The sequence below is a fragment of the Podarcis tiliguerta genome (genome assembly GCF_965153285.1).
Source record: "Podarcis tiliguerta genome assembly, chromosome: 1".
Taxonomy (NCBI): domain Eukaryota; kingdom Metazoa; phylum Chordata; class Lepidosauria; order Squamata; family Lacertidae; genus Podarcis; species Podarcis tiliguerta.
This window is the reverse complement of record NC_139534.1, coordinates 101,115,654-101,128,956: the sequence shown is the minus strand read 5'-3', so window position 1 is coordinate 101,128,956 and position 13,303 is coordinate 101,115,654. Positions and strand designations below refer to the sequence as shown.

At 41.4% G+C, this 13,303-nt stretch overlaps 1 protein-coding gene across 11 annotated transcripts in view; it reads right to left on the bottom strand.

The window, feature by feature from the left end:
- The window catches only part of NPAS3 (neuronal PAS domain protein 3), a 604,332-nt gene that overhangs the window by 202,647 nt on the left and 388,382 nt on the right, over nucleotides 1-13,303 (bottom strand). For all 11 annotated transcript variants that reach the window (XM_083452393.1, XM_083452389.1, XM_083452392.1 and 8 more), the window contains one exon: nucleotides 7,027-7,116. In XM_083452393.1, coding sequence (XP_083308519.1) covers nucleotides 7,027-7,116 — 90 coding nt within the window. The remainder of the gene's footprint in view (nucleotides 1-7,026; nucleotides 7,117-13,303) is intronic.

Here is a 13,303-nt window from a genome sequence, read left to right as displayed (position 1 = left end):
GAATGGACCTCCGGAACGAATTAAGTTCTTAACCCGAGGTACCACTGAAATAGTCTTGAAGGTTTTGGTTGTAGATAGCAGGTGTGGCTAAAACACCTTTAAAATCTTTGTTTATAATCTGGAACTCTGAGACAGTAACAAGCTCTAAAATCTTGGTGGTGATCCAGAAGGTCCCTTGGAGGGCCAAAAGGTACTTCCGCATACCATATCCGATTTCATTCTGGGAGGGTGACTGGAAGGAAGAATCTTAAGGTGATCAGATTTCTAGGTGTGCTTCCCTGGATGCATCCCCATGTAAATAAGCTTGTACCTGTTAATCTGCTCAGTGGCAACTACATTCCTTGACATTTACGCAACATTGCTATGTTGAAATAAGGATGTTTTGGGGGGAAACATAGCTGGAGCACTTTAAACCCTTTGTTCTGAAATTCACCTACTTTAGCACAGCCACATTAATTTAAAAGAAAATGGTGTTAGCATCTTGGTCCAAGTTAACAGATCAAATCACTTTACAAGTGGGATGATGTTCTGTAGAATAAATGGCATTGCAGTTGAATGGCCTGGATAATTACTCTTTTGAATATATATCTTCTTTAATTTCATAGGACCTTTGTTTTTGGGTACTATCCATACACCAAGTATGTAAGACAGAAGTGAATGAGAGAGAGAGAGAGAGAGAGAGAGAGAGAGAGAGAGAGAGAGAGAGATGCTCTTGATCAGCACTCCAGGCAGTTGAGCTTTCCCATGGAGGCTTGCCAAAACAAAAGGCTGCCAGCATTTCAAAAACGCAACACAACAGGGAGATCAAGATTGTTTGGGTTGTGATCAGGAGGGAGAGATGCAAAGTTAGATACAGAACAGAAGAAGACAGAAGCAAGGTCTCTAGCCTTGCGCTAGCAGCAGGCTAGCTGACCGCCTTATAGTATATAGGAGACCTTTCAGTTGGTGTGGCGGGGGGAGCATAAGGCTTATGCCCATGACTGCAACCTTTTTAAGATTCTCTAGGAAAGTGTGGGGGAAAGACTGTAGCTTAAATGGAGCACAGCCTTTTTGTGCTAAAGGTCCAAGATCCAAACCCCAGTATTCCCAGATAAGAGTTGAGAAAGACTGGCTGAAACCTTGGAAAACCAGCTCAACCAACTGGCTGACTCAGAAAAAGACTGCTTCCTATGCTCCTGTCTTTGAGTTGAGTGCAGCAGTTTTACTGCAGGGTGTTTCTCAAATATATATCCCACAGCAGTTCATGCTTCTTGTGTATCTACAACTTGTTCCAAAGAAGTTGCAGAAGTTTCACCAAAGACTTTGATTCCTTTGCCATGTTTCCTCTGGCAGCATGCTTTACTTGGCTCCTGATCCTCACAACGGTATGGTTTTATTTATTTACTTCAGTTATTTGTTACTTTTCAGGGCCAAGCCCTCACAAAGTGACATACAAAGACAGGGACAAGAAATGTGGTGCCTGAGGACAAGACAGTGGTGATAGTTTAATTTTACTTGTGGTGAAACAGCATCTTTCACCTGTGTGCAGCAAGCTAGCTTAGAGACTGCAGGGCAAGTTATGGAGCACACAAAGCTCTGTGCTCTAACACTTCACCATCACTGCCTGCCCTACAACATCTGCCACCTAAGTCAGCTCTCTACCTAATGGTAGGGCCAGCTCTGTACAGAAAGAAGTATACCAGGGGTAGGCAACCTAAGGCCCATGGGCCACAAGCAGCCCACAGGGGTCGTTTAACCGGCCCACGAACCGCCCACGAACTGAGCCGCCCGCTCAGCTAGTCCCCGCACACTGCGCTAAACCGGCACAGCACGGTGCAGGGACTCGCTTCCGCAGCGCTGGAAATCGCATCTCTGCATGCGCAGATGCAGGAAATCGCAGGCGCTCATGCGCGCGCGTAATCAGGCCCACAGAGGGATCTCCGCTGGAGTGAACTGGCCCAGGCGAGGTAAACCTTGCCGGCCCCTGAAGTAAACACATACAGAGTATGAAACATTGAGTAGATATAGACAAACAGATACATGAAAGATACCAAATTAGAGCACCAAAATTCTCCCAAGGAGAGTCATGAGCAAAAAAGATAATTTTTAAGGTCTTCTTGAATGAGGTCTTCTTGAACTGAAGGAGTCAAACAAGAGTTAGCCAAAGGAGAATACTAATTGGAAATTAGTTCATTTAAAGCAGTCTCTCTCTTTTTGGGCGGGGTGGAGCTATTTTCTGAGCTGACTTAGGTGGCAGATGTTGTAGGGCAGGCAGTGATGGTGTTAGAGAATATGTCTGAGCAGACACTGTCCCAGAAATGTACCTATTTGCAATACGTTTACATTATGGTGTGAGGCAAACCGATCAACATTCACCAGTTTCAACATAATCAATTCTGTGATCAACATTCCTACACTTACTCATACATCCCCAAAATGAATATTTTGGTAAGATTTCTTTCAAATTGCTCATGCACATCACATCCGTTTTTTAAAGCCTGTGCTTCCAGTCGCATGGCAGAAATGTTAACCCTCTCCTCTGCCGCAGCAAGTAAATGGCTCCAGGTCTGAAAGCAGACATACTATCTAATCACTAGCTGAGCAACGAAACCAAATCTACGGAGATTATAATCAAATATACGCTAGGCACTAAAAAAATAAAAATAAATCTTATGCATCATTCTCAAATCCAACATTACTGAATGTGTAAACTCTCAAAGTGTCACAAGGTTTATTCAACACAAACACAACCTCTGCCAGCTCATGGCACGAACCCAACAATGTTTATCTGATAGCAATGGGGAGAACATAAAGAATTGGAGGCAAGACATCTCATGTGTATATATCCTATTAATGCTTGATCTTGGCACCTTTATCACAAACTAGAATTCAATAACATAACAACCTACTACAATGACTTCCACGCTTTGAACAATTTCGAGATCACCAAAGTGAAACATTAGCATTTCCTTTCTAGAGGGAGAATTGTTTGCATAGCTATTTCTGCTGCTGCTCTTTGTGGTAAATAAAGCTTTTGAATGCTTAATTTAGTGTGGATGATTGCAGTTTCTATTTTGCCACCCTTAGTGATGAATCTGTAACATATCATAGCTTTTCCAAGACTGCTGAAAAGACTACTTGGATTGATAATCTTTGGCCTCAGAGGAAAAGGGAGCATCTCCCTTTGGTTTACAGAACTAGAATGTAAGTATCTATAATGTTTATTTATTTGAAATATTTTCACCCACTTTTCTTTTCCAAACACTTTTTTTTAAAAAAGAAGGATCTTGACGGATTTTTACCTGCAGGATAATATTCTAATATAAAATACTGCACATGAACCAACACAATGGTGAGGGAACACAACCTCCTACAACATAACCTCAGATGAAATGTACAAGGGGATTGGGGCAACAAGAACTGCTGTCCCCTGAGGATGCCATTTCTGGTATTGACTGCCCCTTTCTAAACGTCTGGTGCATTGCTAGTATATTACAGCACAATAAATGTGCATCTGTTGCTCATTTATAGAGCTATGTTAAAAGGTACCCCTGACCGTTAGGTCCAGTTGGGGACGACTCTGGGGTTGCGGCGCTCATCTCGCTTTATTGGCTGAGGGAGCCGGCATACAGCTTCTGGGTCATGTGGCCAGCATGACTAAGCCGCTTCTGGTGAACCAGAGCAGCGCATGGAAACGCTGTTTACCTTCCCGCCAGAGCAGTACCTATTTATCTACTTGCACTCTGATGTGCTTTTGAACTGCTAGGTGGCAGGACTCATATTTGTGGGCTCTGAAGTAAGTCTCTCAGATATTTGTATTGCTTACTCAAGTAAGTGGAGAGAATTATGATTCCTGCATTCTTTTCTGGCTCAGATTTTAATCCAAGCTAGAAAATAATCCCCCTCTACCCAACCCACACTACTTTCCTCCCACTTCACTGACCAGGGTGCTACAAAGTTGGGGGAGACCTCCTCTCTTCCTTCATTCTCCCAGCGAGCTGTCACAGTTTGCTGCCAGAGCTATACTGCTGCTTCACCCTGGTCAATGCAGTGGGAGTGAAGGAGGAGGTTTATGCATGAGAACAAGACAAAGGGGCACATTTACATAGGATTGGAAATAAGTTAGCTATTTTCTGGTTTGGGGCTTATTTCAGCGCCAATCCAAATGCGAGCTGGAGGAGCTCAATCGGCCATCACTCATTTGTTGCGCCGGACTGAAGATCCTACCTCAAAAAGGTAGTCCACCCCAGGAACATTTACGTATTCACCAAGTATGTAGTAAGCACACTGTACTGCTGGGAGAATAAAATTATTTCCTGCAGTTAGCAGTATGATTGCACTCTGTTGCTTGGAATGCAGTTGTGGAAATCTCATGGGCACCTGCTGGCTAGAATCTGTGACATAACTAATGATAGGCCATCCATTTTTTTTATCCCCCCCTTTTTTTTTTACTCTTAGTTAAATTATTCCCAGATACACTAGGGGGAGGTACTTGAGGGACCAAAGGGTGCGGGGGAATTGCAATAAAAGGAGAAAAATAATTCTACCCCTCATTCCCTAGCTGATTCAATGCTGCCATCCTAACACCAGCTTACTGACTGGTCTCAGGTTTGGATATAAACTCTTTCTGCATCAAGTTTTCATGTCAGCAGCCTATTTTAGCTGCAGGTATGGCTAAGAACAAGAAGCTTTGAAATTCTGTGTTGAGAGCAATGAGCTTCAGTTACTCTGCTTTGGCAGTCTGTGTACAGCATGCTGGTGTGTACATCCTCTAAACTTTTTGAAGAATGGACCTGGGAGCATGATGACTATTCCCCACTGCAGAAGACACATTTCTTACATCTGAATTGAATATCATGTTATTGCCTTTCGATTAGGGATTGCAGGACTGTTTCACAAAAGCTAATATGCTTTTGTAACACTCTGAAATGGTCACCTATGGACGTGCCCTTAGAAAACATCATATTGGTTTACAGCACTTTATGAGTACACTGTGTTTTGCTTTTCACTTTCCCAACCAAAGTATTTGAGCTCAGCAAGCCGATTTCACTTGATCTAGCAGTAATAATGGGCACAATCTTTTTGTAATCGTATATTTTTGACTAATGCACTGATTAATAACAAAGAGGTGTTTCTTTTTGCATGCTTGGCAGTATGCGATGTTCAGACTTACTATTTATAATCAGAAAATCAGAAACCTATCCCTTAAGTCTAGACGCTGAATGAAGAAGTCTGTATGTAGCCTAATAATGTCTGACGACTGCTGCTGCTGCTGCTGCTGCTGAGCATAGAAGAATGCTTTAACAAGGACTAGGACAGGGTTAAAGCCAACTTTTTCCTTGAACAGATGATATTTCAGATGGCCACACTATTCCAGATGCATCAATTTCCTTGAAAATCGAATCCATATATGTGCATATGCTGTGCTGGCAGGAGGACTGCCTGAAATGGCCCCAACCCAAGAGCTAATATTCTTTTGGCTGGAATAATGCAATTATTATTTTCCTAGCTATCAGTCTAAGCATACAGAGCCATCTGTTATGCAAAGCAAACATACACATCTCAATTACAGAAAATGCAGTTGCCTTGACAGAATTTGGATTACTCCACTAACCAGGGCTGTAAAATTTGTTTTAAGCTAGTGTATAATGGATGCCTTTCAGGAGTTCCCTAATTAGCATTTACCTGTTTAAACTAATTATTCATCCTTCTTCTTTGCTGGTTTATTAAACTTTGTTAGACACCATGCATAAAACACGTTAATATGAACACAAGACAATAATAAACATTACAATCCTGTGTGATTTTTCATTTAAAAAGTGCATTAACAACCATGTGGTTTTGTTACGAAATATGAAACTTCTGATGTTGGTTTATAAACAGGCCAAAGAAGAGATTTTAATTCATTACAAAACTGAGGACTTCAGGAAAATTCAATACCAATTTTGAATTAACAAACCCTCCTCCCCCCCCCCCCAGTGTTATTGTTTGACAGAACTTCCATATAACTAGTATAAACACATAATTAATGTGTACTACATAGATACCACCATTTTCTATTAGGAGTTAATGGCTGCAATTCCATTGTCTCAAACACTATTTGAATCTTTTTTTCCTGCCACACCAATTATTTGGCTATCCCTTTTCATTACTTCAGGTTACCACTTTCAGCTTAGTTTAGGTGCAACGAAATAACAAAGTTATTAAAAAATTCTAGTCCTGAGAAGGGGTCTCCTAACAACCACGGCAAGAAATGCAAGATGGGTGCCCAATTCCAAACAGTAAGACGCAAGCATTAGCACAACTGTGGAGTTCCTCAAGGGTAGCTAAACAAGAGGCATAGCATCCTACTTTGCAACTCATTGTTCGAGAAGTCTCCCAGAATCGTATCAGGATGGTTCCGGTATACCATGTAGCAAATGCTACTGAGAGCTCAGCCATTCGAGATAAAACCAAAAGTAATACTTCTATTCCCCTATAATCTTAGATTTCAAAATATGTCAGTAATGGAACAACAATAATTAAAGTACAAGTGCTATATGAAAAAAATGTCCTCTGCAGATTTACGGAACATGTGCGGAAGCAGCAGAATGTGTCCTTGTTGAAACCCTCCCTGCGAGTCATTTTAATGGTCTCTTTCAGCATTTCTTGACTCCAAATGACTCCCTGTCATTGTGTCAGCTCCCTGGATAATGCAGGGTACTCCATAAACATCCAGTAATAGGACACAAGGGAAGTACTATTAGTGTGTCCCTTTCCTACCAGGTACTGAGGTTTAAAGTTCAAAACAATTGAGAAAAGAAACTTCATTTGTTCTCAATAAATTAATAATGATCCTTAGTGGGCAGAAAAAGTTTTTTTTCAAGCTGGGGATTTTTTATTTTTTTTAATCCATTTGAACATTCTATACCAACTCACATTTCTCAATGATTTTTTAGGGTGGATAAAACACAGTCATTAAAGTATAAATTCAATAACATGCGAAATGTTGCCAAATAGATGACTGAGCACAGGAGTGGAACTTGTGCCATTAAATGGTCTACTTACTTGGGATAGGCCTAGATAGATGGAGACGGTTTCCGAAATGTACAAAAATTTCCCCTCTTGATTTAGTGCAAATACAAATCCATCCAGTGACTGCAAAATAAGAAAAAAAGTGAGAAGTTTGTTATATGGGGATATATTTCACTAACAGATAAAGCACAGGCATCACACATTCACTCTATTCTCATTATGGAAATATTGAAATTAACATACATTGCCATTCTTAACACTTTATTTCTGTTCAGTGCAGAAATGAAAGGAGTTTCCTTGCAGAAAAATAGAGATGAGAAGAACACTGTGGATTGCAGAAATTTGCTAATTAACAGAGGATTACGGGCCTCCTCTTCATTCACAAATTCACCCACACACATTTTTGTGTGAGCATAAACAAAACCAATCAACAGATTACTGTCAAATATGTTCACACCTGGAGACCATAGAAATCTTGTGAATTTAATCTCTTCAATGTCAGCTTGTACGTTTATAAATTATATTCTGGCAGGTGTAAGGCTTTAGATATGGTTGCCAAAATATTTTATTAAAGAACATGTTATATACACGTTTTTGGAAGCCACATGAAACATATAATCAATGAACAAACAAAAGGACTTATTCCTAACTGAAACACCACAGCACAGCACATTGAATCTATACATATTCACCAGGAATATACTTAATTTTATTATTTACTGCATTTGTCTTAAAGTGATAGTTTGTTATCCATACAATTTAGGTGAACACTCTCCTAAATACAGAATCAGGGGCGTAATCCATTCCAGAACCCAATGCAAAGTTTGGGACCTTTGTTTAAGGGGGGGGGGGGGGAGTACCGGCCAGCACTAACAACAAAGGGCAGCAAGGTTCCTATGGAGAGGCTTCACAACAGAGCCGAGAATGCTACCCCAACAGTATCTCAGGTGCTAGGGTTGCAGGCAATGCTATTTTTCTAGAAAAGTATGAGCCAGAACTCACCATGAAAGCCTCCCTTGTTCTCTTAAAATGACCATGGTGTCGACCTGAGAGATGCCAGAACTGAGTTCCGGTGAGTTCCAGCTGAAAAAGGCCCTGGTTCCAGGGCTCCTTGCATTCTTACCTGGGACATTAGGAGCTCTGGGAACTACACTTCCCAGGGATCCTGGCACATGGGACATTGTTGCACATATTTGCATTGCTGCTAAAAAGCCTTTGTAACCCCGTTTCTCAGGGACCTGACACCTGAAAGTGTTTTAGGCCTAGTGGATACCCTGCAGGGAGTTCTCTCCAATGATGCAGTAGCAATAATCTGGAAAATTCGCAGGGTGATGTGAATTGGGTGGTAGCAGGGAGGACAGATGGCCCCAAGTGAGTTCATTTCATTCAGGAACCAAGTATATATACAGTGGTACCTTGGGTTACATACACTTCAGGTTACAGACTCCGCTAACCCAGAAATAGTACCTCGGGTTAAGAACTTTGCTTCAGATGAGAACAGAAATCGTGCAGCAGCGGCGCAGCAGGCCCCATTAGCTAAAGTGGTACCTTAGGTTAAGAACAGTTTCAGGTTAAGAACAGACATCCAGAACGAATTAAGTTCTTAACCCGAGGTACCATATTCTGAGCTGCCTGTTTCATTAATGTGCTACTCACAACCGAGTAATGCAACTACTTAAAAAGTTTTCAGAGCAACTATAATGTGCCATCACCATTTTGTGCGTTACAAAAAAGAAGAGGGAGGAGACCGTTAATAGATGAAAGTGAGGATATGGAAAGATGGACACATAAAACAAAGCATTAAAAGTGGCTCCCCATGTTACCACATGGGATTAATTCCAGGTAGTGCTGTGGCAATATCCAATTTCCAAATGTTTTCTTCTCCAGTGAAAGCAGATTCAATTTTTCCGTCTCATTTGCAACACACTTCAAAATTTCTTTATAATTTTGGTTGGTGCAGTATTGAACTTACCTTATTGTTGTGAGGTAGCCATAGGTAGTGTGTGTGTGTGTGTGTGTGTGTGTGTGTGTGTTCCCATTAAACATCCCTCCAGGCCTCTGCAGCCTCCCTAGCTGCCTGTACTTCCTGATCTGAAAAAAAGCCCATGGGAAAAGTTACCTTATGCAGCCTACCCCTGGGCTTTAATTTCAAGTGCAGGTAGTCAGAAGTCTGGCTACCAAGTGACCTCAAGATAGAAGAATAGTTCTGCTGGATCAGGGCCTAGGCCCACCTTGTTCTCACAGTGGCCAACCAGATGCCCATGGGAAGATCCTGCTTTTAAAGGAAGGCCTTTTAGAAAAAGCTTTAAAAGTAAATTTGCTTCACTTTAAAGAAATAACCATGACTGGCTATCAAGTACACAGTAGACAGCCTCCTCAGCTTCCCAAATGTACAGGAAAGCCCAAATGAGGATGTCATGGGGTTTTGGGAAGGCTGCAGAATGTTGACCACCGGAGAGGTGATTTATAGAATGAAAGAAGAGGCAGGCCACAAAACCCCTCAGCTGCCTTGAAAGCAAGGTAAATGCAGCAAAAAAACCACACAAAAAAACCCCCTGCATACCATCCATTTGATAATAGATAATTTGTCTACACAATTTATTTTCTCATGAATTGATGGGCAGTAAATTTAAAAATGCAGGATATATTTTGGGCACCTTATTAATTCCAAGTTTTGAAAAGATTGAACATTACTGATCTTTGTTAGTTCAGTGAATTTCTTTTTCCTCTCTGTTTTTCTACACTGATCAAGCCTTCCATGTTCTATAGGAACACAGGAAGCTCCTTTGTACTGAGTCAAACCTCTGGTCCATCTAGCTCAGTATTGTCTGCTTTGACTGACAGCAATTCTCTGGGGTTTCAGGAAGGAGCTTTTTCCAGCCCAGCCTGGAGACACCAGGGATTGATCCTGCAACTTTCGATTCAATATAATCAATCTATGAATCACTTCACACAGAAAGAGCCCCGAAGTGATTGAGAACACACACACACACACACACACACACACACACACACTATGATAAAAAATAAATTAAATCAAAGTAAATATACTAAAAGTGTTAATTCTAAAAAGTCAGGCAACAATATAAAAATAACCACCCAGCCCACATAAGGATGAATACTATTTTTTTAAAATATCAAAAACAGACCACTAATTACGTCCGCTTCTGGGAGAATAAAAATGGTGCCAGAAAGATGATAAGTTGGCATCAGGCAAACCTCCCTCAGGAAGGCATTCCACAACTGGAGGGTTGCCACAGAAAAGGCCCATCGTTTTGGTTGGGGCACACAGGGTCTCAGATATTGATTTCAGGTTCCATGTGTGTTCATATGAGAAAAAGTGGTCCTTAAGGTACAGTACTGGGGTCACAAGACATGCATGGCTATTTAGGTCAAAACCAGCACTCAAAAACAAATTGGCAAACAGTGCTGGCCACCCAGGAGCATCCCCAAACTGGACACCTGCTTCTTCATGTTGTGTGTCTCCCATCTGCAACAGGTCACACCACACCCATCTGGATAAGAGAACTGCCTTCTAAGAGTGTCTCTATTTTGTCTGAAATGAGCTTCAGTTTGGTGACCTGCATCAAGCCCATTAATGAGGTCAGACATGAGTTTAGCACACCAACCACCACGCCTGCTTGCAGCGCAAAGGAGAAACAGAGCCCTGCATTATCAACATACTGATGACAACATCATCAGATATCCAAAACTCCAGGTCAATGAGTATCAATGAGGACACACTCCCCATGTCTCATTTATTTCAGTGAAGGGTGGGCGGATCCATAAATGCAAAAGGATGCTTCCTTCATTGAGATGGATTGAACATGTGACCTTTGGTGACCAGGCAGGTCTGGATGAGAGAAGGCAGCCTCTCAGGTAACCCAGTGCCCAATTGTTCAAGGCTTTATTGGCAGCTGATTGCCGAAGAATTGATGCTTTTGAATTATGTGCTGGAGGAGACTCTTCAGAGTCCCATGGACTGCAAGAAGATCAAACCTATCCATTCTGAAGGAAATCAGCCCTGAGTGCTCACTGGAAGGACAGATCCTGAAGCTGAGGCTCCAATACTTTGGCCACCTCATGAGAAGAGAAGACTCCCTGGAAAAGACCCTGATGTTGGGAAAGATGGAGGGCACAAGGAGAAGGGGACGACAGAGGACGAGATGGTTGGACAGTGTTCTTGAAGCTACCAGCACGAGTTTGACTAAACTGCGGGAGGCAGTGGAAGACAGAAGTGCCTGGCGTGCTCTGGTCCATGGGGTCATGAAGAGTCGGACACGACTAAATGACTAAACAACAACAAAACAATACCTTTAACAGGGCTGTTCCATGCTGGTGATAGGATGTTCCACCTAACAAACTAGCAACTATATTTTGCACCAGCTGCAGCTTCAACCTAAAGTGAGGGCCCAGAAAGATTTGTCCAATCTTGACCATTCCTGGCCACTGTGTCTAAGTTATCTGGGTCCATGGACAGCTGTAGCTTGTGTATCAGCCAAGACTGGTCAAAGGCATTTTTAGTCACTGAGGCCACATGGGACTCAAGAGACATAGCTGGATCCAAGAGTACCCCTTCAGAGTGAGTGCAACCCCCATGAGAACAGGCAACTGACCTATACCCTGGACCCAGGAACCACTCACACATGGGGCCTTCATTTGGCCAGAATTCAGTCTGTTTATTGGCTTCTTATCCAGCCCGCCATTACAATGGTCTATGACTTGAGCAGCCACACCTGATGCAGATGGAGCAGAGAAAAAGAGCAGTGATTTATTTCAAAGGATGTCATTTTATTCCATCTATGATCAGATCAGCTCCAGTTGTGATCATAACACAATAACAACTGGTGTGTGTTTAGAGAAAACAATGTCTTCTGTAATCTCACTCTGTTTCAGAACCAATAAGTCTCTGTGTGTTTTAATGTTTTTATTCCTTTGCTTCCTGAATAATTTCTAACACAATGATGAAAAGAAACTCGTTTTGGCAAGTATTCAGAGTTCTTTGATGCAAGAGGCAGAAACAGAATGAGCCACTTATTGGAAAACAAACAGTAAAGTTGTCATATTAAAGAAAGGATCTTCAATTTATATTTATGAATTAATAAAAATGTAAATCTACATAGATTTTAGTCAAACAAAAATATTTTTACCATGCAAGTAGTTTATTTTGAAAATTATCATAATTTCTTTTCAGATGATTACCACAGGAACCTTGAATGCTAATATCAATTACTGGTGAGCAATTTCAAGTGACATTTGGGTCAACTTTAAAGTCTGTTAAAGACACACTCAAAACTTTTCCAGATTTAGAGAGCAATCTATCAAGCACTGCTATTGTGTAAACTTAATCCTATCAACGATTAGTGTGTTCCATTTCTGTGGAGTTGCCAGGTAACTGTGGCTGAAATTAAGGAAGGTTGCAGAGCTACACCTTTAAAATACAATTCTGAAATGTCTGTATTTTGTCCATTGGTATCTATGGTTCTCCTCTCTTCCGTTGCTGAGTAGGAAATGGGGCAATACTTCATCACAACACTTTGCCAAGAAGATCTTAGTTCCAAAAATGCAATAAATAAATGTGTTTTCACTTTGTAAAGAACTAAAACACAGTAAAAAGCCATTAAAGAAGCATATCACCAGGTGCTAAGAAAAAAAAATATGAAAGATCGTCCAGAAGAGAGAGAATGGGGGGTGGGGAGCCAGCATGCGAACCCACAAAGAAATGGAGAATATTGGGCTTTAACAGGGAGCAAAACTATGGCGATACACCAGATGTACAAAAATGAACAAAGTACTCGTACACTGAAAATAATTTTTGGAAGAGGTTTACCTTGAACTTAGGAGAATCTTCCATAGTACCTGAGATACTTCTGCAAGTGCTGGATTCTCCAAACCTTGACATCATAGCGGTAAGAACAGTTAAATTATCGGTGGCCAATTCTGAACTCATCCATTGCTAATTATAGGAGCTATTTACACCCCAGCTGGACAGGCCACCATGGAATTATAGTATTAATCTTTGCACTATTTGGTCGTTTTGAAGTGAGGACCACTGTGCAAGATTTGCTGCAACAAACTAACATGGCTATCTCTCTGAGAAGGCTGCCATTCCTGATACTACAGCTGTGGGCATAATAATGCTCATTTATTTATTAATTAAATATATTTATAGCCTCCCCTTCATTGATACAGCATCAGACCATCAGACAAATAAATCGACTAAACAGTGGTGACACAAGGTCCTGCTGAGACAGGAGCTGATGATATCCTAACCAATAGTACTGAGGGTGATGGTACTACTGTGGTCACT